This window comes from Panthera uncia (genome assembly GCF_023721935.1).
Source record: "Panthera uncia isolate 11264 chromosome C1 unlocalized genomic scaffold, Puncia_PCG_1.0 HiC_scaffold_4, whole genome shotgun sequence".
Lineage (NCBI taxonomy): Eukaryota > Metazoa > Chordata > Mammalia > Carnivora > Felidae > Panthera > Panthera uncia.
This window is the reverse complement of record NW_026057585.1, coordinates 20,640,359-20,667,550: the sequence shown is the minus strand read 5'-3', so window position 1 is coordinate 20,667,550 and position 27,192 is coordinate 20,640,359. Positions and strand designations below refer to the sequence as shown.

General features: G+C 37.8%; 1 protein-coding gene across 2 annotated transcripts; it reads left to right on the top strand.

The window, feature by feature from the left end:
• Window positions 1–3,476: 3,476 nt before the first annotated feature.
• RTCA (RNA 3'-terminal phosphate cyclase) lies at window positions 3,477–27,192 on the top strand. Of its 2 annotated transcripts, XM_049616726.1 has the most exons (11): window positions 3,477–3,739; window positions 3,848–3,948; window positions 5,721–5,864; window positions 9,348–9,471; window positions 11,956–12,014; window positions 13,549–13,690; window positions 14,296–14,420; window positions 16,701–16,759; window positions 21,490–21,584; window positions 24,025–24,129; window positions 26,820–27,192. In XM_049616726.1, exons 1-11 carry the CDS (start codon window positions 3,695–3,697, stop codon window positions 26,919–26,921), a joined length of 1,101 nt encoding a protein of 366 aa, XP_049472683.1. In that variant the 5' UTR covers window positions 3,477–3,694; the 3' UTR covers window positions 26,922–27,192. The 2 variants fall into 2 exon arrangements, with proteins under 2 accessions (XP_049472683.1, XP_049472684.1); XM_049616727.1 differs by lacking the exon at window positions 3,477–3,739 and having other exon boundaries at window positions 3,868–3,948; window positions 5,706–5,864.

The following is a 27,192-nucleotide window of genomic DNA, read 5'->3' as shown; positions in this document are numbered from 1 at the left end:
AATTACAAGTGTTTGTAAATTTATAAACATGTGTTTTTTGCTTGTTTTGCTTGTCTTTTTTGGAATGACTTTCTAATGAAATTCCATTTTGGTTTGGGAATGTCACCTGTATGGTAGAAAATCTTTGGACATTGTTTAGATTTGCTTTGCAACTTAGTCATTTTTTATGTTTCAGGAGTTCTGTAAGAAAATATGTAATCTATAATAATTGATTGAAGAATATATACTGAAATATATATGTATATAATACATAACTGCCATTAAATCAAGCTTATTAGTTGTTTTGTTCAAATCATCCTTATCTTTTCTAAATTTTCATCTGCTTGATCTAGGGCACACAAAGTTTTGAATATTTATATTTTCCTAGTGAATTCAACCTTTTATTTTGTAGTGATTTTTTTTGTCAATGATAATGCTTAAAGTCTAATTTATCATCAATATAGCTATATCAGCACTTTTTAGTTGGTATTTATCTGGTGCATCTTTTCCATCTTTTTTATTTTCAACTTTTAATGATCCTTAATATTTTAAGTGTATCTCTTGTAAATGGGAATATTTTTTATTAAAATTACAATCTCTGGCTTTCAACCAGAAAATTACTTTATAGTTTCACTTCTATTAATTGTATATATGAAATTATTTCTACTTTCTTGCCTTAGTGCTTTCTTTATTTCCTGCTTTCTTATGCTGATCTAAGCGTTTTTTTTCTTTTTTAAAAATTGAAGTGTATCTTTCCTTAGTTCATTCTTCCTTTCAGCTGATTTAGAAGTTATACACAATGTTACTTTATTGATTACTCTTGAAATTTTAGCTTGCATACTTATCTTGAAGTCTTAAATCAATTTATGTTTTAGCTCTATGCCCAAAGGAGACCTTAGAATTCTGTGCCTCCATCCACCTCTTGACTTATACCCTTTTGTTGTCTGGTGTGATTTTTTAAAAAAAATGTTTAAATGTTTTATTTATTTTTGAGAGAGAGTGATAGAGAGAGAGAGAGAGAGGGAGAGGGAGAGAGAGAGAGAGGGTCAGAGCATGAGCAGGGGAGGAGCACAGAGAGGGAGACACAGAATCCGAAGCAGGCTCCAGGCTCTGAGCGGTCAGTATAGAGCCCATCGTGAGGCTTGAACCCACAAACTGTGAGATCATGACCTGGGCTGAAGTTGAACACTTAACTGACTGAGCCACCCAGGCACCCCTGTCTGGTGTTATTTCATGTAATGTTTTTTTTTTAGAAAATTGACATGTTTACAATTTTTTGTTTGTCTTTCCTTATATGTCAGACTTTCAGACTTTCTCTCTGACGTAATTTTTCTTTCTGAACAATTTTGCTGGGGACTCAATTCTATTTGATGGTTATTTTCTGTCAGCATTCTGAAGGTATGACTGGTTTTTTTTTATTATTTTTTTAATTTTTATGTAAGCTCTATGCCCAACATGAGGCTTGAATTCACAACCCTGAGATCAAGAGTCACACGCTCTACCCAACTGAGCCAGCCAGGCACCCCAATCCATTGTCTTTTTTATTTCCATTGTTCTGTTGAGGAATTTGTTTTCAGCTTAAATGTCTTTTCTCTGTAGATAATTGCAAATACCCAGGATCTAACCCAACTCTACCACTTATTTGTTACGTCTGTCACTTTGGCATGTCACTTTGATTCCCTAGGTCTCAATTTCTAATTGTGGCGAACATGAACACAGAAAATGTATACGAAAGCATTACCTAAATGCTTATTATTATTTACTCTTGCCTGGCTAGTTTTACCATCTTGTTCACTTCCTCCTACCACTGGAAGTAGTTGGAATGAGAGAAATGGATCACAGGATTTCATAGCAAAGTTAGAAATGAAGAAAGAAGGCCAAGGATTCTGAGAAGGTTAAGCTTCTGCAATAGGATCTAAGATGTCAAATAGGAGTAGAGCTTTTCTATCCCATTCCCACTGCTACTGCCTTCCTTCAAATTCTTATTATCTCTTGCCTAGATTATTACACCCTTGTCATTTTTCTCGTCAGGTTCTTAGCCCTATTTTACCCTCCATATATTGCCAAAGCCAACAATCTAAAATGCAGGTATTAGTACTTCCTTGATTAATATCTTGTGGCAAGTCCCTCATATTGCAATGTCCCAGATTAGGTTAAATACATGGAATATGTGTCCCCAGAATCTCTCTGTCACAAAAGTAGTAGACACAATTTGTTAGGGTTAGTAGACAATGGTGTTTACATCAGATCACTAGGTTCATACCCAGTCTTCTAGTTAACAATTGTGAGGACTTGTAGCAAATTGTGTAACAAATGCACCGGAAAACAGAGGTAAAAATAGTAGTACTTCAACAGGTTGTGAATGCATGCAGTGGCACCCAAACAAATGCTCAATAAATGTTGTCTGTGGGGCGCCTGGGTGGCTCAGTCAGTTAAGCCTCTGACTCTGGATTCTGACTCAGGTCATGACCTCACGGTGGTGAGATCCAGCCCCAACATCAGGCGCTGCTCTTCCAGCATGAAGCCTACCTGGGATTCTTTCTCTCTCCGCCTCTCCCACTCTCACTCTCTCGCTCTCAAAATAAAACATTAAAAAAAAGTTGTCTGTTATGCTGTGCTTTATCATATTCTAATTTCTGTCCTCCCCACTTAGCTGTAAGATTGATATATGTTAAATATTATTTATATTATTATTGAGGATGACATTGTAATTATTACTTCTCAGTGTCTCAAATACACCTCCAATAAGTTCATGGTTGAAAGTGCCTTACTCTTTGCTTACCTAGAGGCTTGCATAGTATATGATACTCTGTTATTGCTGTAATTGAGCCACAGGCAGGATCAAGAAGCTGACTATTGTTTCTGCCATGGCCTAAGGTGAATGGTGTTAGTTGCACTGTTCTCGGGAGTCATGAACTTGCCCTTACTCTTGGCCAAGAGTAACCATAACTGGCTTTTTAGGTCATTATATTACTGATTCTGATTCTTCCCTTTTCCACCTATCCCCGAATTAATCGTGTTTCACAAGAGAAAACGAATACTATTATTACTAGTACTACTACTACTGCTACACCCACATACCCACACCCGCCCCCTTGTGAGTAATCACAGCCTCCTGGGTATCGAAGAACAGGCTGCAGAGAGGCAAACCCGACCAGAGAGAAGGACCCTGCAATGCAGACCTTTCTTACATCTTCAGCTCTAAATGTCTCCAGCTCTGGATACAGCAGCATCCTTGAGAAAACAGACATAAGCACAGATGTTTGCAAAGGCTGAGAGACAGCTGGAGAATCCAGTTTGAGTTGAAACGTAGGCTTTCTTCAATCTCCATGTTTTGCTGTATTCGGGGCTCCAGTCCTCAACCCGCACATTTCCTACCACGCCCCAGGGTGCCTCCGGGGCCACCAGCCCTTCTCGGGAGAGCGTGGGATTTGACGGAATGGGCTTGGCACCGCCTCTTTTAAGCACGGCGTGGCGCGCACGCGCACTGCGGCTGGGCAGGGAGATCCCGGGTTCTGGACACTGAGTGCCGGGGTTCGTTTCCGCTGCCTCCGGTTTTCCGAGAGCGGGCGCTGCTTTCGCGCTTCCGCTAGACCCCCGCGGCCCCCGGCGGGGACGGGGGGTTTCGGAGCTGCGGTGCCGGAGCGAGCGTCTCTTCTTCCTCCCACTCGGGCGGAGGCTTTGTCGCTGCGGGCCGGGCCCCAGTACGCTCCCAATGGCCGGGCAGCGGGTGGAGGTGGATGGCGGGATCATGGAAGGGGTGAGTACGGGGCCCGAGGCAAGGCCGGTGGCGCTGCAACCCAGGCTGGGAAGGAGAGCGTTCTTGTCTGATGTTCTCGCTCTCCTCTCCCACTCGCACCCTTGGCAGGGCGGCCAGATCCTGAGGGTGTCTACAGCCCTGAGCTGTCTTTTGGGCCTCCCCCTGCGGGTGCAGAAGATCCGAGCCGGCCGCAGTACGCCAGGCCTCAGGTAAATCGGGGGCGCTGGGGGGCGGAGCCGCGGGACTGGGGGATGCGGGTGGGCGGGCGCAGGGCTAGGGGACTGGCGGTGTGGCTGGAAGGGCGGAGGGGCTGAAGGGGCGGAGGGGCTGGGGGGCGGGCTGCAGTCCTTGGGGTGCGGGGTTTGGTCGGACTTTGGGGCTGGGGAATCGGGAGCCCGGGTGGTGATGCTTGGAAGATCCTCGTCCTAAGGTTGAGGAATGTGTAGCCGGGCCTCAGGGTCCCGGGGGAGCATGCTCTGGCCTGGACGGTTAGCCATAACCAGGGCTGTGCAATCTGGAAAGCCTCAAGGGGCAAGTTGAGAAAATAGGCCGTTTTCTCCATATGGCTAGAGTTCTCTCGCTTCCTGATGCGTTATCTTTTAAAATGTTTTCCCGCGTCATCGGGCATTCCGAGTACCGGGAGAACTTGCAGCAGCCGGCAAGATGGATCAGGGCAGAACAGCCTGCGTGGCCAGAGAAAATCCCACTTTTTAACCTGTGTATTCTCTACTGCTGCGTATTTTAGAATCATAGCTCAGGAAAGGGCCCTGAGATGTTATTCTAGCTTTCCTTAAGACCTCTAAGAAGCTATGAATACAGCCAGAATTATTAGTTGTGGACAGGGAAACACCTTAACATTTGACCTTGTTTCTTCCGTCTGGGAAGCTAGGCGTGCCACTAGCTAAATTTGAGGTATGTGCTCCTGTTAGAAGGGGACCCAGGTTGACGCCAAACTGATTCCTTTGGGCATTGTAATAGATCAGCAATCTCTTAGAGTGTTATTTTATCCACATTTCATTTTGAAATTATTAAAAGGCAATTATTGATATATGTGCACATTCATTCCCTTAGTCACAGCAGTCGTTTGCAGCAGTGAATTTATTAGTTTGCTAGAGCTGCCACGACAAAATACCAGACTGGTGGCCTAAACAACAGAAATTTATTTTTCTCATGGTTCTGGAGCCTGCAGGTCCAAGATCAAGGTGGTGGCAGGGGTGGTTTCCTGGTTTCTGGGAAGATTCTTTTCAGGTTTCTCTCCTTGGCTTGGAGATGGCCTCTCTCTTGCTGCCTCTTCACGTGGGCATCCTATGGGCATGTGTACCTCTGCTGTCTTTATATGTGGTAATCTCCTCTTTTTATAAACATACCACAGAGAATAGATTAGGGCTTACCCTAACTGCCTCTTTTTAATTTTTTTAAGATTTTATTTTTAAGTAATCCCTATACCCATCATGGGGCTCAAATTTACAACCCTGAGATCAAGAGTCACATACTGTACTATCTGAACCAGCCAGGAGCCCCCAAATTGTCTCTCTTTAACATAATCATCTCTTTAAAGGCCCTGACTCCAACTACACTCACATTCTGAGGCAGTAGGGGTTAGGGCTTCAACAGAAGAATTTTGGAAGAACATAATTCAGCCTGAAACAGGTACTATAGATTATTGAATGACATGCAAGTGAGATTGGCTTTAGTTTTATCAGTTTTCCTCTTTGCACACTTCTCATTCGCAACAATGTATCAGCATATGTGTTTTAGCTAAAATAAGTGGTCTGGAAGGACCCCTAAAAGATGCCTACTAGCAGGCAGTCTAGCTAGGTACATAAAAACCCAAAAGAAGCTCTGACACTGAAGATAATGGCACTTGTTGTGGTTAGACCTTGCTCTTTTCTTGCCATTGCAGTTTTATAAATGGGTCATAAAATGTGGGGATATAGGCAGTCTGAATGCACACGTTTTGATGCAGTATTATGACCTGAAGGCCTCAACATTTATCTGGACTGGAAATGATTCGAGATTTGTGTGATGGGCAACTGGAGGGGGCAGAAATCGGCTCAACAGAAATAATGTTTACACCGGAGAAGATTAAAGGTGGAGTCCACACAGCAGATACCAAGACAGCAGGGTATGTGTCACTTATATTCCATTTAAATATGGGCTTTGGAGCTAGACCTGGATTCACATGCAGGTACTACCACTTACTGGACAAGTTGCTTAACCTTTGAGCTTTCGTTTCCCCACGTTTAAAAAATATTTTTTTAATGTTTATTTTTGAGACAGAGAGAGCACGAGCAGGGGAGGGGCAGAGAGAGAGGGAGACACAGAATCCGAAGCAAGCTCCAGGCTCTGAGCTGTCCAGCACAGAGCCTGATGTGAGGCTTGAACTCACTAACCACGAGATCATGACCTGAGCCGAAGTTGGACGCTTAACCAACTGAGCCCCCCAGGCGTCCGTTTTCCCCACATTTTAAATGGAGAAAACAGTAACCTTCCAGGGTTACACTTTATGTAGTTTTGGATAGCTGTTATTATACCTAGAATTTTCTTATGTGCATAGTATAGCATATTTGTTTCTTTTTATTATTTAGAAACTGAATATCTGAAAATGACTAAGTTTTTATCCATTGTAGTAATAGTAGTTTTTGCATTATATGTAGCATATTTAGTTCTTGGCTTACAGCTAATTATGAGTCATATTCTACTTTTAGTCTAAGTATTTTTGTTGTCTTTTTTTTTTTAATGTTTATTTATTTTTGAGGCAGAGGGAGACAGAGTGCGAGTGGGGGAGGGGTATAGAGAGAGGAGACACAGAATCTGAAACTGGCTCCAGGCTCTGAGCTGTCAGCACAGAGCCCAATGCAGGGCTCCAACCCATGAACCGTGAGATCAGGACCTGAGCTGAAGTTGGACGCTTAACCAACTGAGCCACCCAGGCACCCCTTGTTGTCTTTTAATAGATAACTTATGCTACCTTGTTTAGAAATTTGTAGGTTTGATCTTGGGTTTTTTTCCCCCTTTGCAAAAATAGATATTTAACAATTAAATTGAGCCTTTATCCTTTTCCAGGAATTCTTCCTTTTATCGACAAAACATAGAGAGCACTTTTGTGTTTTCTGAGTTATTTGGCTGATTGCTGTTGTAAACCATATCTTTTTACCAAAATCCTATCCATTCACTAGGAAATTTGATAAAATAGGAACTAGTAATGGAAACCTGATACCAGTTTGTTTCAGAAACTGTTTTAATAGATTTTGATGATTTTAGTTTATGAAAATATTTAGTGATAATTGATACTTGAGTAATGCTGTGAATAGACCTCTGTGAAAAGGGACCTGCTGCCAGGCCCAAGGCAAGGTTTGCCAAATGAGAACTTTCTAAGGGGATTAAGGAATTTTGAGGTATCTTTCTTTATAGTCAGCATATTATTTTGGGTATTATCCTGTACAAAAAAGGGAAAGGGGATTATAGTTAACCAACTATCTAAAAATGAACTAAAATAGAATTGTAAAATTTTGAAGCTGCAAGAGGGAAAATAGAAACCATATATTTCCAATCCTTCCTCCACTTAGTGAATGAGAGAATGGTATTAAGTGATTTACCCAAGGTGATGGAGTCAGAGACACAACTAGAATTAGAATGTAGGCCTTTTGACTTCTAATCTAATAGACTGTAAGAGAGATGAGTTTAAAGTTGTGAATCCAGCTCAGTTTAAGGAGACTAAAACCAGCTTTTTCCTGGCAAGAAAACTTATCTTACTTCTTCACTTTCTAACATTTTTATCCTTAACTGTGATTACAGTACCATGTGTTTTCTCTAGTGTCTACCTTTGTTTTTGCAATTTCCTATTCCTAAAATTAAGATTTTCTGTACTATTCTTAGAATCTGATTTTATCAGGGGAGTAGGGAGAACATTTAAATGTTGGGTTCCTCAGAGGGAATAAACACTGAGAAGTTTAGTAGTTTTAACCTTACAGTTTATTGTAAACTAAACATTTTCTAGTTTTTTCATTTGCTCCTAGGCTTAACTCCTTAAGAACAGGGATTATATTGTATACATTTTCTCTTATGATATCTACCACATTATGCAGTCAGTAAATCTTTACTAAATTAGTGAAATGCATTGTCACTTATAGAAACTGTTTATTTCAGTACATATGCATTGTTACTATAAGAAAGTTAAGTCTTTTTGTATTAGAGCCTATGTCTAATCTATGCTTCATCTATGTCTATCTATGCTATATATGAATGTGACAGCTCATTTAGAAAATCTGACCAAGTGTTTCATTTTATAAAATATATTCTATAATTATGTCTCATGACTTCTCACATTATTTTATTAGAATGAGCAAACAGAGGTGAGTTACAGCAAAGATTATTTCCTTTAAACTTATTTCCATGTAAAATATTCAGCTGTCAGTCTTTGTGAAATGTTATCCTATCATATCATAAACTCCATGATGGTAGGATCTGTATCTTAACTTGATATTTGGAACAATGCCTTGTGCATGGTAGAGATTCAAATAAAATTATTTAAGTATTTCTAGACCTTGACTTTGTGTGTGTGACTGTCACTGTATGAATGTTATTACAATTTAATTGACCCTATTTCCTCTGGTGTGTTTTTTAGACTTTGCATTAAATGCATTTTCATAAATTGTACTTTCAAGAATCCTTTTATGAAAATGTTATAAAAATTGGGGCACCTGGGTGGCTCAGTCGGTTGAGCGTCTGACTTTGGCTCAGGTCATGATCTCACAGTTTGTGAGTCGAGCCCTGCATCAGGCTCTGTGCTGACAGCTTAGAGCCTGGAGCCTGCTTCGAATTCTGTGTCTCCTTCTCTCTCTGCTCCTCCCCCACTCATGCTCTGTCTCTCTCTCTCCTTCAAAAAAATAAATAAATAAAAACATTAAAAAAAAATCTTAAAAATGTTATAAAAATGGTGTCATTTAAAAAAATATATTTTTTTACTTTGTAAATTAAAGAAAGATCATACAAGTAATGTTTGATTCAAACCCAGATTTGCGGATCATTCAAGGCCAGTTCCTAAAATACTGTCTTTCTTTAAGATTTGGGATTTTAGGGGCGCCTGGGTGGCTCAGTCGGTTAAGCGTCCGACTTCAGCTCAGGTCATGATCTCACGGACCGTGAGTTCGAGCCCCGCGTCGGGCTCTGGGCTGATGGCTCAGAGCCTGGAGCCTGTTTCCGATTCTGTGTCTCCCTCTCTTTCTGCCCCTCCCCCGTTCATGCTCTGTCTCTTTGTCCCAAAAATAAATAAACGTTAAAAAAAAAAAAAAAAAAGATTTGGGATTTTATCATTCAGTTCCTGGGGTGGTGGTGTTTTTTTTTTTTTTTAAAGTAAGTTCTACACCCAGCGTGGGGCTCAAACTCATAACCCCAAGATCAAGAGTTGTTGCATGCTGTACTGACTGAGCCAGCCAGGTGCACCGCACCCCTCTTTTTTTTAATGGGGTATTTTTTAACTTTAGACTTGGGTGTATATCTGCCTTCCCAGTTGTCTGTGCCTCAGCGAATGGTGCTGTGTAGTAATACCATGATCTTAAGACTTTGAAAAGAAAATTCATTGAAGCCTGTTTTGCGTTCTCCTTAGGAGTGTGTGCCTCTTGATGCAGGTCTCAATGCCCTGTGTTCTCTTTGCTGCTTCTCCATCAGAACTCCGTTTAAAAGGTGGAACTAATGCTGAAATGGCACCACAGATTGATTACACAGCCATGGTAAGGGCTTGTGTTGTTATTGATGAACTAAAGATGATCTCATGTATTCTTCTGAATTTCCATTCTCTATTGAAATATATCCTGAGTGGTTTCTGTGTATGCCTGTTTATTTCTTTATGGTGTGTAGTTCTGTTGTGGGAGAAGGTAAGGGACCGTGTTTACTTTAGATTTTGTGTTGTATCTTGGAACAGTGCTCATAGTGAATTCTTTTAAAACCTCAAGTGTAATTGTTGCGTGAATTACATTACTTATTATATAAATCAGTCATTTTATAAATACAGGAATTATGTTTTGGAAGAAAAACCTCAAAACAAAAATTAAACATGCATTTGACAAGAATTGAGGAGGATTCGGAGAAATTGGAACCCTCGCACACTATTAATGGGAATGCAAAATGGTGCAGACATTATGGAAGACAGTGTGGAGGTTCCTCAAAAAATTAAAAACAAAACTACCATATAATCCAGATATCCCACCTTTGAGTGGGATTATCTTCAGGATCTTGAAGAGATATTAGCATTTCCGTGTTCATTGCTGCACTATTCATAATAGCTAAGATGAGAAAACAACCTAAATGTCTGTTGATGGATGAATAGATAAAGAAAATGTGGCTTATACATACAGTGGAATGCTATTCATCCTTAAAAAAGACATTCTAGAATATGTGACAGCATGAATGAACCTTGAGGACATTATGCTAAGTGAAATAACCAGTCACATGAAGACAAATACTGGCATGATTCCACTTGTATAAGGTATCTAAAGTAATCAAATTCATAAAATCAAAGAGTAGAATAGGGTAGAGGGAAGAGGGCAATAGGGAGTTACTAATCAACAGGCATAAAATTTCAGTTAAGCAAGATGAATAAGCTCTAGAGAGCTGTACAACATGTACCTATAGTCAACAATAGGATATACTGCATTTAAAAATTTGTTAAGAGGTAGATCCATGTTAATTAGATAAACTATAAAAAATTAAATACCATATTTTGACTATAAATTTTCAAAATGATGACACTCAGTGTTGGCATACTTAGTAGGAGAGAGAAGTGGTATCATTTTTCTTTTCCTCCAGGTTTATCGAGATGTAATTATTTATAGTAAAATACACCTTTTTAGTGTAAAGTTCTGTGATTTTTGACATATGGTTGTGAACCAGCCACCACAATCAAGATACAGAATTACTGTAAGAAATTACCTCAGACCCCTTTGTAATCAGTCCCTATGCCCCACTTCTTGGCAACTACTCATCTATCTTCTGTCTTGGTTTTGTCTTTTTTTAAGAGCACCGTATGTAGGAGTAATACTGTATGTAGCCCTTTGAGCCTGTTTTTTTCCCCCACTTACCATAATTTGTTTGAGATTCATCAATGTCACTTGTTTTAGCAATAAAAGAGAAGTAGTATTCTATTATATGGATGTCCCAGTTTCTTCATCCATTCATCTGTTGAAGGACATTTGGGGTGTTTCCAGTTTCTGGCAATATGAATAAAGTCTGTATAAACTTGTACATACAGGTTTTTTCGGTGAATATAAGTTTTCATTTCTTTTGGGTAATCACCAAGGAGAGGTGTTGCTGGTAATAGTAAGTATAGATCTAATTTTATGACAGACTGCCAAATTGTTTTGGCTTCCAAAGTGGCTGCATTGTTCTGCATTTTCACCAGCACTGTATAAGAGTTTCAACTATTCTGCGTCTTCACAGAACTTGATATTTAATTTAATTTTTTTGCCATTTTAATAGATGGTATAATCTTTTAGAATTCAATTTGATAGGGTGTATAATGAAAGTTAATCTCTCTTCACCTAATAATTCCACTTCAAGGAAATGACCCTAATTAAATGTTACAGAATGCAGCCAAAGATAAATGTTAAAGGTATTTGAGCAGAGCATTATATACTATAATCATCATTATATAATATATATAATTATGCAAGTGAACACTTGGGGAATGGCTCAGTAAATTATGCTAGAATTCCATACAGTTATTCAAATACTGTTTAGGAAGAATTTTATGATGTCAGGAAAAGGCTTTTGTTTATAATGTTAAATGGAAAAAATGAGGATAAAACCTTGAATATGCAGTGAAATTTCAAAGTATAAAAAAATTGAGAAAGCAGAATGGAATGCTATTTATCAATATCCCCTAATTTCTTATGTATTATATTGCAAAGGGTTAGTTAGGAAATACTGTCCTGTGGAGTAAAATAACCACTGGGATCAAGGATCGTGAGTTCTGGTATTTTTTTTATTAGATAGACTTGCACAACCTTGATTAATTAAATGTTAAACTTTTAATTTTAATTTACATGTCAGTTATTTTATTTGAGAAATAGAACTACCCTACACATTTTTATATCAGTGTTTATCTGTAATACCTTCTTGTCAGCTCAGTGCAGAGCACTTTTGTTTAATAATACTGTTTAATACTTGTTGAATCAGTGAATATTTGTGGTTAACGTAACAATAAACTGATTTTCCAGGTTTTCAAACCAATTGTGGAAAAATTTGGTTTCCAATTTAATTGTGATATTAAAATGAGGTAAGTTACTTATTTGTTAGCCCTTTGACCCACTATTTGTGCTAAAAATAGTGGGAAGCTTAGACCTTAGAGAATTATTCTGGAACCCACTACTTCCTGTAGAAAATAATTATGTTTTATGGCTTAAAAACAGTAAGCAGCAGGCGCATGGGGACTTGAAAGCAGATATATATGGTATTTGCTTGTTTCTTCAGAGAAATATTTTCAAGGGAATTGCTACACTGAGGGACCTTCATACCTAGTGTTGTTCATGTTCAGCACAGATTGAATACTTTCTATGCGCAGACAACTGGACTAGGCACTGCAGGGTCATAAAGGGGATTCTTCCCACGGTGCAATCAGAATTATTTCCCTAAGAAGCACATTGGGCTTTCAGGTTATTTCCCTTCAAGGCTTCCCTTCTGCCACATAATAACAAGGCCAGATTTCTTGGTGTGGCATTTAAGTGTGCTGCAGTCCTGTTGCAGTTGACCTTTCTAACTTCATTCAACCTTCTCCATGTGTTCTTTTTTCTTTTTTTGGAAGAGAGAGAGAGAGTGAGCATGAGTCGGGGGAGGGAGTAGGGGCAGAAAGAAAGAGAGAAAAAATCTTAAGCAGGCTCCAACGCTCAGGATGAGCCTGACTCACCGCTTGATCCCATGACCCTGGGATTATGACCTGAGCTGAAATCAAGAGTTGGACACTCAACCAGCTAAGCCACCCAGGTGCCCCTGTCCTCCATGTATTCTAACATGATTGCTTACTATTCTTTAAACTTACTTTGTGCCTTGGGCTTTCATGTCTTTGTTCATGTTTTTCCTTCCCTGCTCTCATAAAAACTGGAAATCCTATATTTTTTCAAAATTTAACCTGTAATTTCTTGTGTGAATTGTTCATGAGTGTGTCTCAGTTGGAATTCATATTTGCATCCCTCTTGTAGTCTTTTTTACAGCCTGACTTGTGTTCCAGTAAGTTGTATGTAGAGCCATCTCTCTACCAGATGAGGGAGCTCCTTGCAAATAGGAGCAGTTACTCTCATCTGTATGTTCCCATCCTCTTCTATAGAATAAGTGACACTAAATATTTGAGTTAAAATTTTGTTTGTGTTGACTTAATATTCATCGTATTTTATTGAGTACCTCCTATGTATCAGACATTGTTTTAGGCACTGGAATATTGCAGGAAGAAAATAGACAAACTCCTGCCATCAAGGAGTTTATATTCTAAAACAGCACTGTCAAAAAGAATTTCTCTTCATTGATGGGTATGTTCCCTATCTGTTCAGTAAAGTAGCCACTAGCCACATAAGACTGTTGAGCACTTGAAATGTGGCTAGTGCAACTGGGAAGCTGAGTTTTAAATTTAATTTAAATTTAAATAGTCACATGTAGTTTGTGGCTACCATATTGGACAGCACAGATCTAAAATGTTGCTTGGAAATTTCAAACACGAGTTGTATGTTTGGATATAATTCATGTGTTATTTCATTTTAAATGTTGAGCTGTATTTTTGTCATATAATAAGTTTATGTGAGTATTTGTCATACTCTTTGTAGGGGCTACTACCCAAAAGGGGGTGGTGAAGTGATTGTCCGAATGTCACCTGTTAAACAGTTGAACCCAATAAATTTAACGGACCGTGGCTCTGTGACTAAGATATATGGAAGAGCTTTTGTTGCTGGTGTTTTGCCATTTAAAGTAAGTTGTCTAGAAGTGTATGTGGGTCTTGGTAAGTATTATATCATCTAAATTTTGAAATTATTGAAAGTACTTAATATTTTTTTTTACGATTTTATTTTTAAGTAATTTCTACACCCAGCACGGGGCTAAAACTTAGAACCCTGAGATCAAGAGTCACATGCTCTATGAACTGAACAGGCCAGGCACCCCAAAAGCACTTAATTTTTTTAATGTTTTATTTATTTTTAGAGAGAGAGCGCAAGCGAGCATGTGAGCAGTGGAGGGGCAGAGAGAGAGTGGGGGACAGAGGTTCTGAAGTGGGCTCTTTTCTGACAGCTGATAGCAGCAAGCCCGATGTGGGGCTTGAACTCATGAACCGCGAGATCATGACCTGAGCTGAAGTCAGATGCTTGACCGACTAAGCCACCCAGGTGCCTCAGAGCACTTAATTTTTTAATAAATCTTTTAATTAAAACTTTCCCCTGAACTTACGTGTTACACTTGAAGATCATGCTTTTTCTTAATCCCTGTAAGAGGTATTCATTACTGTATGTGTCTTTGAAGGCTTGAAAACAACTATCAAAATAATCATTATTTTCTCTTTTTCTGTCTTGCCAAAATAGGTGGCAAAAGATATGGCTGCGGCAGCTGTAAGATGCATCAGAAAGGAGATTAGGGATCTGTATGTTAACATCCAGCCTGTTCAGGAACCTAAAGACCAAGCCTTTGGCAATGGAAATGGGATAATGTAAGACAATGTACTTTTTCCTGGATACTGATTGAGAGCTCTGAAGTAATTATCCTGTTTAAATTAAATATTTATAGTTCTTTTGTTTAAGTTTTACAGTTTTAAAAAGGCACATTTTTAAGGATATTCCTACCCAAACCAGTAGTGTGATGAATTAAGATGATTATTTTATTCTGGATTTTTTTTCCTAAGGATGGTTTGCCTTTTATTACATTGTAAGAGCCCTTTTGCTCTTAACATTTCTCTTAACATTTAAGAGAACTTAAATGTTTAAGCTAATCAGAAGTTAGCCTTTGAAGCTGATCCTGAGAGAAATATTTCTAGTTGTTTTTCTGTACTTCAAACGTGAAATCCATGTACATGTAAATATTAGATATGGCAAAGGTCTATTTAGAAAAAATTATAGGGGTGCCTGGGTGGCTCAGTTGGTTAAGTGTCCCAACTTCGGCTCGGGTCATGATCTCACGATTTGTGGGTTCGAGCCCCGTGTCAGGCTCTGTGCTGACAGCTCAGAGCCTGGATCCTGCTTCAGATTCTGTGTCTCTCCATCTCTCGGCCCCTCCCCTGCTCATGCTCTGTGTCTCTCTGTCTCTCAATAATAAATAAATGTTAAAAAAAATTTAAAAGAAAACATTATTTAATTACAAGTTGTTGATTTAATATAAAAATGCTTTTTTTTAAAGTTATTTTTTCATGAATTTATTTATTTTGAGGGAGAGAGTAAGCACGCATGCACGTGTGCAAGTGGGGAAGGGACAAAGAAAAAGGGAGAGAGAATCCCAAGCAGGCTCTGTGCTGTTAGTGCAGAGCCTGACGCAGGGCTCAATCTCACATACTGTGAGATCATGACCTGAGCTGAAATCAAGAGTCGGACACTTAACTGACTGAGCCACCCAGGTGCCCCTAAAGATTTCATCAAGTAATCTTTACACCGAACTTGGAGTTTGAACTCACAACTCTGCGATCAAGAGTCGCATGCTCCACTGACTGTACCCCAAATTTAAGACTGCTTTAATTGAGTTTTTGAAGTATGAGAGTATCTCTTATGGATAGAAAGTCTCTTTTTTGGAGTTTCTACTAAAGGTTTTAAATGCAGATTTAAACATTCTGCATTTGATACTACTATCTAAAAACTGTAAAATGAAACCAAAAATTTCTGTAGAAATACAGTTTTTTTTTATTATTGAAGTATAGTTGACACACAATGTTACATTAGTTTAAGGTATACAACGTAGTGATTTGACAATATGTTATGTTTTGTTCACAACAAAGGTAGCTTCCATCTCTCACCTTGTAGTGCCATTACAATACCACTGACCGTATTCCCTTTGCTGTGGCTTTTATCCCTGTGACTTATTCATTCTGCAACTGGAAGCCTGTATCTCTTGCTTCTCTTCACCCATTTTGCCCATCCTCCTTTCCCTTCCCCTTCCCCTCTAGCAACTATCCATTTGGTCTCTGTATTTATGGGTCTTTTGTGCTTTTTGTTTGTTTTGTAGATTCCACATGTAAGTGAAATCATGTGGTATTTGTCTTTCTTCATCTGACTTATTTCACTTAGCATAATACCCTCTAGGTCCATCCATGTTGTTGCAAATGGCAAGATCTCATTCCTTTTTATGGTTGACTAATATTCCATTGTGTATATCACATCTTCTTTGCCCATTCATCTATTGATGGACACTTGAGTTGCTATTGGCTACTGTAATTATTGATAGGTATGTAATTATTGCCATTTTGTTCATTGTTTTCTGGTTGTTTTTGTAGTTCTTCTCCCTTTCTTCTTCTCTTGCTTCTCTTGGGAGTGATGACTTTTGGAAGTGTTCTTCCTCCTTATTTTCTGTGTATCAAAAGTTCTAGTTTTGTGGTTCATATATAACATCCTAAGGATATAGCAGTCTACGTTAAGTTGGTCACTTACATTCAAACACGTAGGAAGACCTTTTCACTTTAGATAATAATAAAACACTTTATAGTACAGTAGAAATGGTATAATTTAGTGTGAATGATGTAACTTCAAGGAGAGCCATTCCTTACCTGTGAACGGATTAGAATCTAGTGTGACTTTTGTCAGATGAGCTGACGGGTACTAATGCCCTGATGAAGATGGAGAGTGCTAATCATCCTGCTCTCTATGTGAAGAATTTCACTTTTGCAGTTTACTAAGTAGATCTGATTCTACATATTTAATAACCACTATTCCCCTGGTTGTATTTGTGTGTAATTTTAGAATATTTATTGCATAGATAGTAATCCTTTTTTTTTTTTTTCCCTATTTAGCATTATTGCTGAGACATCTACTGGCTGTTTGTTTGCTGGATCATCGCTTGGTAAACGAGGTACAGATAAATGAAGTGGGTTCACAGTTCCCAGCGCTAGTGTAAAAATTTTTAATTACCTGTCAGGATTAGAACATTATAGCATGATAGATGACAAGTATAAAAGGATATGATTAACTGGTTCTGTTTTAGAGTCAGTTAAATTTTTAGTATTTCTCCTAACTTTATACTTTGAAAAATTTCAAACGGATAAGAAAGTTGAATGACTAATTAGCATCCATACACTGTTCTTAGTAGTCAACTGTTTACCAGTAGTCAGCTGTTAGCTACAAGTTGTGTATGTTTCTGAACTATTTCAGTGTAAGTAGGAGATACCATATCTCTCCCCTGAATACTGCGTCATGCATGTCCAAAGAACAATACCTGTCTAATCATGATACCATTTTTACGCCCAAAGAATTTGTCTTTTATATTCAACCTAGTCACTTGCCTCCAAAATACTTTTTAGAGCAATGGGGGATTTTTTTTTTTTTTGGAGCACTCCCAGCAATTGGTCATCATTTCTGTTTAGTTTCTTTTCTACTACAGAAAATATCACCTTTTTTTCCTCCTTTCATGATATTGACGTTTTGAAAAGTCCAGGCCATTTTCTCACAATTTGGACTTGTCTGATTGTCTCATGATTAGATATATTCAGATGAAACATTTTTAGTAGGAATATTGCATAGGTGGCTATGTACATTCCATTGTATCACAACAGGGTTAGTGATAAGGTCAGTTTGTCCTTTATTGGTAAAGGTGACTGTGATCATTTGGTTAACTAGTATCCTCCAGGTATGTCTGCTGTAAATTCTTTCTCTTTTTATAAGTAGTAAGTCATCTGGGATAATACTTTGATACCATCTGATTATCTTATTCCTATACAACTTTCATCCAGTGGTTTTAGTGTCCACTGATGATTTTTCCCTGCATCAGTTATTACATTGGTGATTTCAAAAAACAGTATTTTTGTGAAAGGGAAATGTAGTTAAGATTGAGCATATTTGGAAGAAGAGAGATGTGTATACATCTGACTGTTAATATTTGAAGTTACTTTTGCCATCGAGGCGAGGCGACTTCTAGTTGAACTTCTTGATGTTTGTGTGGTAGTTGATTGCTTTATTCCTACTTTGTAGATCTTTAAAAGATGCTTACCCTCGCTGTGCTGTTTTACCACATTATTATTGCTGAATACAAAAAATTTCAGATAATCTTATTCTGCTCATTTGGTAGATGTAGATACTAGTTGGGTATAAAATCTTAACAACATAATAGAATAAATGAAATTAATATCTCCAGTTGACCTGGCTTAAATGAATTCTATTTAAAACTGTGCTATTTAAACTATGGTTGGTGGACAAGTAACATATCAGCATCATCTGAGAGTTTGTTAGAAAAACACATTTTGGGAGTTATTCCATACCTATCAAATTAGAATCTCTGGAAGTTGGGCCCAAGGATATATTTTAACAAGCTCACTGCATATTTCTGAAGTACAATGAAGTTTGGGAAGTAGTGATCAAAAATACGTATCTAGAGTACACTAATTACTTGTTAGGGACAGTGAAGAATCAGTGTGGATAGTGAGCTACTGCATACAGGATCTATGGGGACTTGAGGAAGCAAAGATAATGCCAAATATAAAGCAGAGACTGGGAGTCCATGTAAGTAATAAGTGCTTGGCAGACATTGGGTGGAATATGAGTTCATTGGGCACCAAGATGTGCCAAGTACTGTATGCTAGGGTCATAGATATCTGAGCCACTGTCCTGTTTCCTGGCTTAGTCTGGTAGAGGAGACAGACCATGGTATTCCCAGGGCATCATAGGAACACAGGGGAAGAACAGCTAATACTCCTGTGGGGGCTGGTTGACCCCAAATCTGGCTTCTTGCATTCAACAATCCTCTAGTATGTTCTGTAGATAAGTAGAAATTATCCAGATGAAAAAGTGAGCTAAGGAGGAAGGACAAAGGACAGTGCTGACAAAAACGAGTGTTCTGTGTTTGTGCAACTACAACTATGTATGATGAGTGTAGGGTCTGGAGCAGGGAACTGGAGATGAAGTTAGAGAGGTTGACAGAGGCCAGATTTTGAAGGACTTTGTTGACAGGTCATATCAAGGAATTTGGGTTTCGTCATGAAAACCTAAAGATTAAAAAAAAATTTTTTTTAAGTTTATATTCAGAGAGAGAGAGGGGGCAAGCAAGGGAGGGGCAGAGAGAGAGAGAGAGAGAGAGAGAATCCCAAGTAGTCTTTGCACTGTCAGCACAGAGCCTGACATGGGGCTTGAACCCACAAACCGTGAGATCATGGCCTGAGCCAAAAGCAAGAATTGGGTGTTTAACTGACTGAGCTACCCAGGCACCCTGAAAGCATTAAAGACTTTAAGGAGGAATGTAATATCAGATCTTTGGAAAGGTAATTCTGATAGCTATGTGGTTGATTACAGGAAAACCATATTGGAGGCAGGAAGACAAGACTGTTGCAGCTGTTTAGGTCAGAAATGACGAGGGCCTATACAAAGGGATTCAGTGATTGGGGCTAGAGAGGTGAGTACTGATGCAAGAATATTAGGAGGGGGAATAGATGTGGCCAGTTGGATATGGGAAGTGAGGAAGGCAATGTGAAGAATGACCTTCTAGATTTCTACCTTGGGTACCTAGAAACATTTCAACTTGCGACATAGGAGGTAGAGTTAGTTTGCCAGGGTAGATGATAGTTTTAGGTATATCGCACTGAGATTGTAAATCAATCATTACTTTGTTATTAGCAATACTTAGAATTAACTTTGCTGACCAGCCCTGAAAAAATCGCTCATATTCCAACAACACTTTTCTTACTTTGTCATTTGAGACCACTTTTACTTTGAAGTTGTCTTTGGACAACACAGTTTCAGAATGCACAGTATTTATTTTTAGAATTATAATGGTAGGAGGGAATAGATGATAGAGCAATATACTTGCTCTGATTGGCTTCTGCTGGTGCTCTCCCTTGTTTCCTGTCAGGCACAGATGTCAAATGAGATGGGATTAGCAAATGTAAAAGCAGCTTGGGGTCTTGTCTCTTAGTCTAGATAGTATATATATTAAGGATATCAGAGAGAATGTCAGCTTCCGTTATCCCCTTTCATTTCGTATTTAAATTAACTAGAAAATTATCAGACCCTGAATCCTAACATCTAAGAGTTATTACCAGAAGTAACATTGGCTAGTTGTCCATGACGTCATCTGTGGTAGAAGCAGTAACCTGTAACTGATGAGTCATGTTTGTCACTATTTCAGCCACTAAAACTATTTTGATCTTACTTTACTTATCTATTGAGTGAGAGAATTAGCCTGGAGAGTCTCTCAAGTCCTAGCTTATACTGTAGAATTTAGTACCTACTTATCCTCTGGTTCTCTAATATAGAAGTGTATTTTTATGTTGTCTTAGCAAAGGAAACAGTTCCTGTTACTTAGTATGGGACACACATAGTAGGTACTCAGTATTAACTGTTATTATTAATAGCTTATTTTGAACCAGTCATGGTATTATATGCTTTGTAAGTATTATCTCTAATTTCTTTAACAAGTTTTACAACTTAGGTATTACATCTCCATTTCCATTTCCATTTGGAAGAAGCAACCTAGTTTACCCAAGAAGTTGAGATTCACACCACATGTTCCAAGCTACTTCATTCAGTCATGTACTTGACTGATTGATGTTGTAAAGATAGTTAATTTATTATATTACAATGACTGCTGTAATGAGAAACAGTTAAAATTTTGAAAATTCCACTTTTCTGGGAAATCTTACCAAGGTATACATATAATCAAATGAATTTCCAAATATAAAATAGGAACAAAAATTAGCCACATGTCCTTGAAAGACATTTTTATTTGTAGCCGGGGCTTCTTTTAGTTTAAAGTAAATACTTTAAAAACATCATTTGACATTCCACTGCTTCTGACACACTTATTTTGTATTCAGCATTGTATGAAGATTTGGGGCATGTGTGGAGAAGCAGGGAGTGGGGTGTGGGGATAAGTATTCTGTATTATTTTCAAAATAAGGTAATGCCTATTTAAATCTTAAAGGAATAAAATTTTACAATAGTTGATATGAGAATTTTTATCAGCTTTTCCTTACATGAAACATAATTCTCTGACTTCTAAAAAATACCCTTTAATTCTAATGGATTGCTTACAGACTAATTATAACATGTATAAATTGCAAATTTCAAATTTTGACAGGCATAGCGTTATAGGATTATAGCTTTTTTTTAATGAAAAAAATGTTTTTAATGTTTTTATTTATTTTTGAGAGAGAGAGAGACAGAATATGAACAGGGGAGGGGCAGAGAAAGAGGGAGACACATAATCCAAAGCAGGCTCCAGGCTCTGAGCTGGCAGCACAGAGCCTAACGTGGGGCTCGAACCCATGAGCTGAAGTCGATTTCAACCGACTGAACTCAACTGACTCAACTGACAGAGCCACCCAGGTGCCCCCATAATTAATACTTTTAAAATAGGGCCAAATACAGCCTGGTTTTTCCTCCACTAGGTTCATTTAAAAATATAAACCATTTGCATGTGCTAAGCTCTCAGAAGATTAAATATATTTAAAAATCCTGGGTGAGTTGGTTGGGTGAGTTCAGAGTAGGCGCCTAAAAAAAGTTATACCAGTACTAACTGAGATATATTAATTCAACTCTTTGATTCTTAGTAATTGATATGCTTTGTTGTGTGTTTTTACATTGTGTCTTTTGTAGGTGTAAATGCAGACAAGGTTGGAATTGAAGCTGCTGAAATGCTGTTAGCAAATCTTAGACATGGTGGTGCTGTGGATGAGTATCTGCAAGACCAGGTAACAATGCTTTTAGGATAAAACCTTTGAATCTATTAGATTTGAGTATTGGATAATTAGATTGAATATACATTTTATTTTATTTATTTATTTATTGAGTTTTAAAAATTTGTTTAAGTAATTACTACACCTCATGTGGGGCTTGAACTCTTGACCCTGAGATCAGGCGTCTCATGCTTCTCCAGCTGAGCCAGCCAGGTGCCCCAGACTGAATATAAATTTTATCACTTGGGAATGCAAGCTGGTGCAGCCACTCTGCACAGTATGGAGGTTCCTCAAAAAAATAAAAATAGAACTACTCTACGACCCAGCAATTGCACTACTAGGCATTTATCCACGGGATACAGGTGTGCTGTTTCGAAGGGACACACGCACCCCAATGTTTATAGCAACACTGTCAACAATAGCTGAAGTATGGAAGGAGCCCAAATGTCCATCGATGGATGAATGGATAAAGAAGATGTAATACACACACACACACACACACACACACACACATATATATACAGTGGAGTATTACTCAGCAACCAAAAAGAGTGAAATCCTGCCATTTGCAACTACGTGGATGGAACTGGAGGGTATTATGCTAAGTGAAATTAGTCAGAGAAAGACAAAAATCATATGACTTCACTCATATGAGGACTTTAAGAGACAAAACAGATGAACATAAGGGAAGGGAAGCAAAAATAATATAAAAACAGGGAGGGGGACAAAAACATAAGAGACTCTTAAATATGGGGAACAAACAGAGGGTTACTTGGAGGGATTGTGGGAGGGGGGATGGGCTAAATGAGTAAGGGGCACTAAGGAATCTACTCCTGAAATCCTTGTTGCAATATCACTGACTTTGAGAGACTGATTGGCATGTCCTAGTTCAATCAGTTTTTAAATATTTTTCTGGAATTTATATTCCTCAGATTTCAGTTTTCATCTTGACCTGGCCATGGCATTTGGTACAGTTGGTCATTCTTTCCTTCTCTAAATTCTTTGCTCACTTGGTTTCTGAAGCAACTGTTTTCTTTTCATCTCCCTGACCACGTATTCTAGTCTTTTGGTAGTTTGTTACTGCTGTTTTCATCTTCTCAACTTCTAAGTTTTAGAGAATCCCTAGGCTCAGGCTCATGCCTCTTTCCTTCATCTGTATTCACTGGCTCAGTTGTTTTGTCCAGTCTCATAGCTTATGTCCCACCTGTGCACAGACAACTCCCAAATTTATATCACCTAGTTCAGGCCTTGCTCCTTAACTCTATCCCTTGTGCCTGTCAGCATCTCCACTTGGATGTGTCATAGACCTCTTAAACTTAATGCATTTATTCATATGGAGAAATGCTGGTGAATATTTCCAAGTAAGATCTTTTTATGGTCCCCTGTCTTGATAGATTTTCTTTTTCTCTACCATACTTTTCTCTCCTTAATCTCAAACCATCAATCTGCATTTAGAAATGTATTCTTTAGGATTTCTTAACTGGTTTCTTTCCTTTGTTGTTGGTTTGTTTTTTTTTTTTTAAGATTTTATTTTTTAAGTAACTACACTCAGTGTGCAGCTCAAGCTTACAACCCCAGATCAAGAGTCTCATGCTTCACCAACTGAGCCATCCAGGTGCCCCTTAACTAGTTTTTGTTTTTATTTTTATGTTTCTTTTTTCTTTTTTTTTTTTTTTTTGAGAGAGAGAGAGAGAGAACAGGGGCAGAGAGAGAAGGGGGAGAGGATCTGAGGCAGACTCTGTGCTGACAGCAGAGAGCCCAATGCAGGGCTCAAACTCATGAACCATGAAATCATGACCTGAGCCGAAGATGGATGCTTAACTGACTGGACCACCTAGGTACCTCTCCTTAACTAGTTTCTTATTTCCCTTATTTCTGGTCTCTCCTTTCTTGCCCAAGTGTACTCTATACTCTAAGGAATTCTGTATTAGTGTATTTGTTTACCCACTAAAATGTAATTTTAGGGGCCGCTGGGTGGCTCAGTCGGTTAAGTGTCCGACTCTTGATTTCAGCAGCAGGGCCTCCTTGGGATTCTCTCTCTCCCTCGCCTCCTCCCCTCCCCCTCACGTGCATGCTCGTGCTCTCTCTCTCTCTCAAATAAATAAACTTAAAAAAAAGTTGTAATTTTAGACAATGGAAGAAGCTTGTCATATTATATATTCCACCTTGTAGAGACAGTTGGTCTGATATATTAACTTTTAACTCTCTGTTTTATTCTTAAACACAAATTTTAGAAAGTCTGTATTGACAACTGCTACTGAGCATTTCTGTACCACAACACAGACTGTGGGTGACAGAGGTTTTCTGTCATCTTCTTAGGACTTCTGGAAACCTAAAGAAATGCTTTAGAGCTATTTTGATTTCTAGTAGTATTTTCATATGGTAAGCAGTAGAATTTTAACTCCAAATATTAGTAAATATGTGAAAATTTTCTTCTTTGTTCTTTTTTTAATAGCTGATCATTTTCATGGCATTAGCCTGTGGAGTTTCCAGAATAAAAACAGGACCAGTTACACTCCATACACAAACGGCTATACATTTTGCTGAACAACTAGCAAAGGTGAGTATTCCTTTAGAAAGAGTAATTGATTTTTATCATAGCCAGTTTTGGTTCAGATTGTAATAAACAGGATACTTGCTATTCCTCACTTAGTACATCTTGTGTGGCAGACACTGAGCTGAGTCAGCAGTTGCCCTGAATCATCTTCCTCTGCATAACTGTTTTATTTTTTAAAGTTTATTTATTTTGAGAGAGAGAGAGAGCGAGAGCATGTGTACGTGCAAATGGGAGAGGGGCAGAGAGAGAGGGAGACAGAATCCCAAGCAGGCTCCGCACCACCAGCACAGAGCCCAATGAAGGGCTTGAACACACTAACCATGAGATCATAACCCTAGCCTAAATCAAGAGCTGAATGCTCAACCCACTGAGCCACCTAGGCGCCCCAGCTCTGCATAACCATGTTAGGTTGCTGTTTATTTTTATTCCCATTTTGCATGTGAGTAAAGTGCGGTAAAGGGATTAAATTAACTGCTCAAGCCCACATAGTTTGTTAGTGGCAGAGCTGGGCTGTGAACAGACCTGGGAAAGCACACGGCAAAGCGCATGTGTATTGCTGCCTTATAGAGTAAAAATACTTCCATGAGAACTATGAAATCAAATCATAAGGAATTCATGGTTGGCCAGAAACTTAAATATTTATATGAAATTTTACATGTTTCATTTTCTTTTGATTCTACGGTAGAATAGAATATTTGCTGAAATTTTAACACCAGTCCCCTAAACTTTTATAAGAGTAGATTTATAATTTTTTAGTGAAACGGGGTTTATTAGTATATAAGCTCATATTAATACCTTTTCTGCAGGATTCTTAATTTAAAAAAAATGACTAAATTTGTATGTTTTATCTGAAACTAATGTAATTTCCTTATAGCAAATTTGGAAAATAAGGGGAAGAAAACCTACCTATAGTCCCTTTTGCCAACAACCACTGTTGACATTTAGGTATTTTCCTCTTAAAAGTGTTTCTCTTTTCATTTTTTTTTTTTTTTTTGCATTTACTGCATATAGCTTCATTTATTGCCTTTTTCAGTAATTGCATGTTCCTGTTTTGCTCTAGTCTTTATAATGTAATTTCATAAAGTGATCTATAATTTATAACTCAGAATTTTATGAAGGAAGGTGCTGACCTTAAGTAGTTTTAAAAATTATAAAAATAATGCACATTATTAAAAAAATAGCTATTATAGAAGGGTAGCAAGCACAAAGTTGGGAGTTGCCCTGCTTCTAACCGTTTATTTGTATGATTTTTAATAACATACAACTTTTTTCTTGTTATTAGAAAGCACAGATAGATTTTGATTCAGTTGTAGGAAAAGGATAATAGGAATTGAAGGTAAATTATATTTCATGTCAAGAGATAGTTAACTGTACTTTTTATTATTCCATTTATGCTGTATTATCATTTTTTCTTTGTAAACTATGATGTCCTTGATGGCAGGGACTAAGTTGCATTCATATAGTCCTCACTTTTTATAGTACTTTGCATATAGTGGACACTGACATGTTATTTGAAGTGAATACATAGTGGAGAGTGCTGTGAATTGAAATTTATAGCTCTGGTTTCTTGTTCTGCTTTGTGGTATCTTACTGAGTGACTTGGGGCAAGCTGCTTTTTCTTTCTGTGCCTCAGTGCAGATAATTCATCTGTAAAATCAGAGACTGGTGCATAGTCCATTAAGACTCCTTGTAACTTTAAATTTTTGTAGTTTCAGTATATTTATATATAGGCTAGAAATGATTTCCTTGAGTGTTCCTGTGTTTCATATTTACACAATGCTTACAATTTGAAATGTATACATATATATAATTACACAATTGGCTATGTACCTCAGAATTCAGTGCTTATTCATTCAACAGTAATTTTCAGCGTCTACTATATACAGTATACTGTCACATAATCCTGAAACTGGAATAATTTGTGAATATTACTATGCAGTAGGCCCCAGAATGATGGTTTTCAAATTGTGTTTCATAGAATCCTAAAGTCTTAGGCGCATTTGAAATCCATTTGCTACAAATTCAACCTACTCAATTGTTTTGATTTTAATTGTTTTATCAGAATGAATGCAGTAGCTTTAAAAAAAAATCATGTTTCCAGAATGCAGTGATAGAAACCAAATATTTCAAAGCCAAACTTCAATTAGTTAACAAGTGAAAAATACCATGTTAAGGCCAATAAAGATGAAGGGCATCCCCCCACCTTCCTTCTTTGAACTAGATTTTTTTGAATAGCATATTTAGGGAATTAAATTGACAAGAAAAATTTGAGGGGATTTAGAAACTTGATCTTGACAAGATCAGAGAAGTATAAATGCTTCAATGCCATGTTTTAGAAAAAATATAGGAAGTAGGTAGTAAAGGGGTGTTCTAGTTAACAATTGGGATTTTGAAAATGGTATTTACCTAGCTGCAAATATCCTGGGGATTTTGATTCAGTGGATACGGAGCAGGGCCTAGGCTATACATTCTGACAGAACTCCACAAGTATATATTACTTTTAAACAAGAGTCATGCTTCTGGAGCAAAATATATTTAGGTTATTGAATTTCTCATGAGTCATTTGATCTTTATGCCTCTTGCTTCCTCAATAAAATGAGTTTGATATTAACTACTTGCCTATTTATGTTGGACTTAAGAGCTTTCTATCTCTCTTTATATTACTTATATACTAAATGCTTCTCTGGTTTCAGGCTAAATTCTCTGTGAAGAAATCAGAAGATGAAGACGATGCCTCTAAAGACACTTATATTATTGAGTGCCAAGGAATTGGGATGACAAATCCATATCTATAGGGTATTTGCCTTTTAAATAATACCTCAATGATATATTGCACTAATTCATTTCATAAATATTACACAGCAGTGGATAAGCAGTAACTTATTAAAGGACCTGACTTAAATTTGGAGATGAAGTACAGAGTGTTATAGATTTGCTGAGAATGCTTCATCTAATTAATCTCACTTTGACTATCTCCTGAGATAAAGACAATGAAATACAAGAGTTGATGGATATGTATGATAGCTGATTTCAGTATTAAAGTATGGAAATAGAGTATTTTTTCTA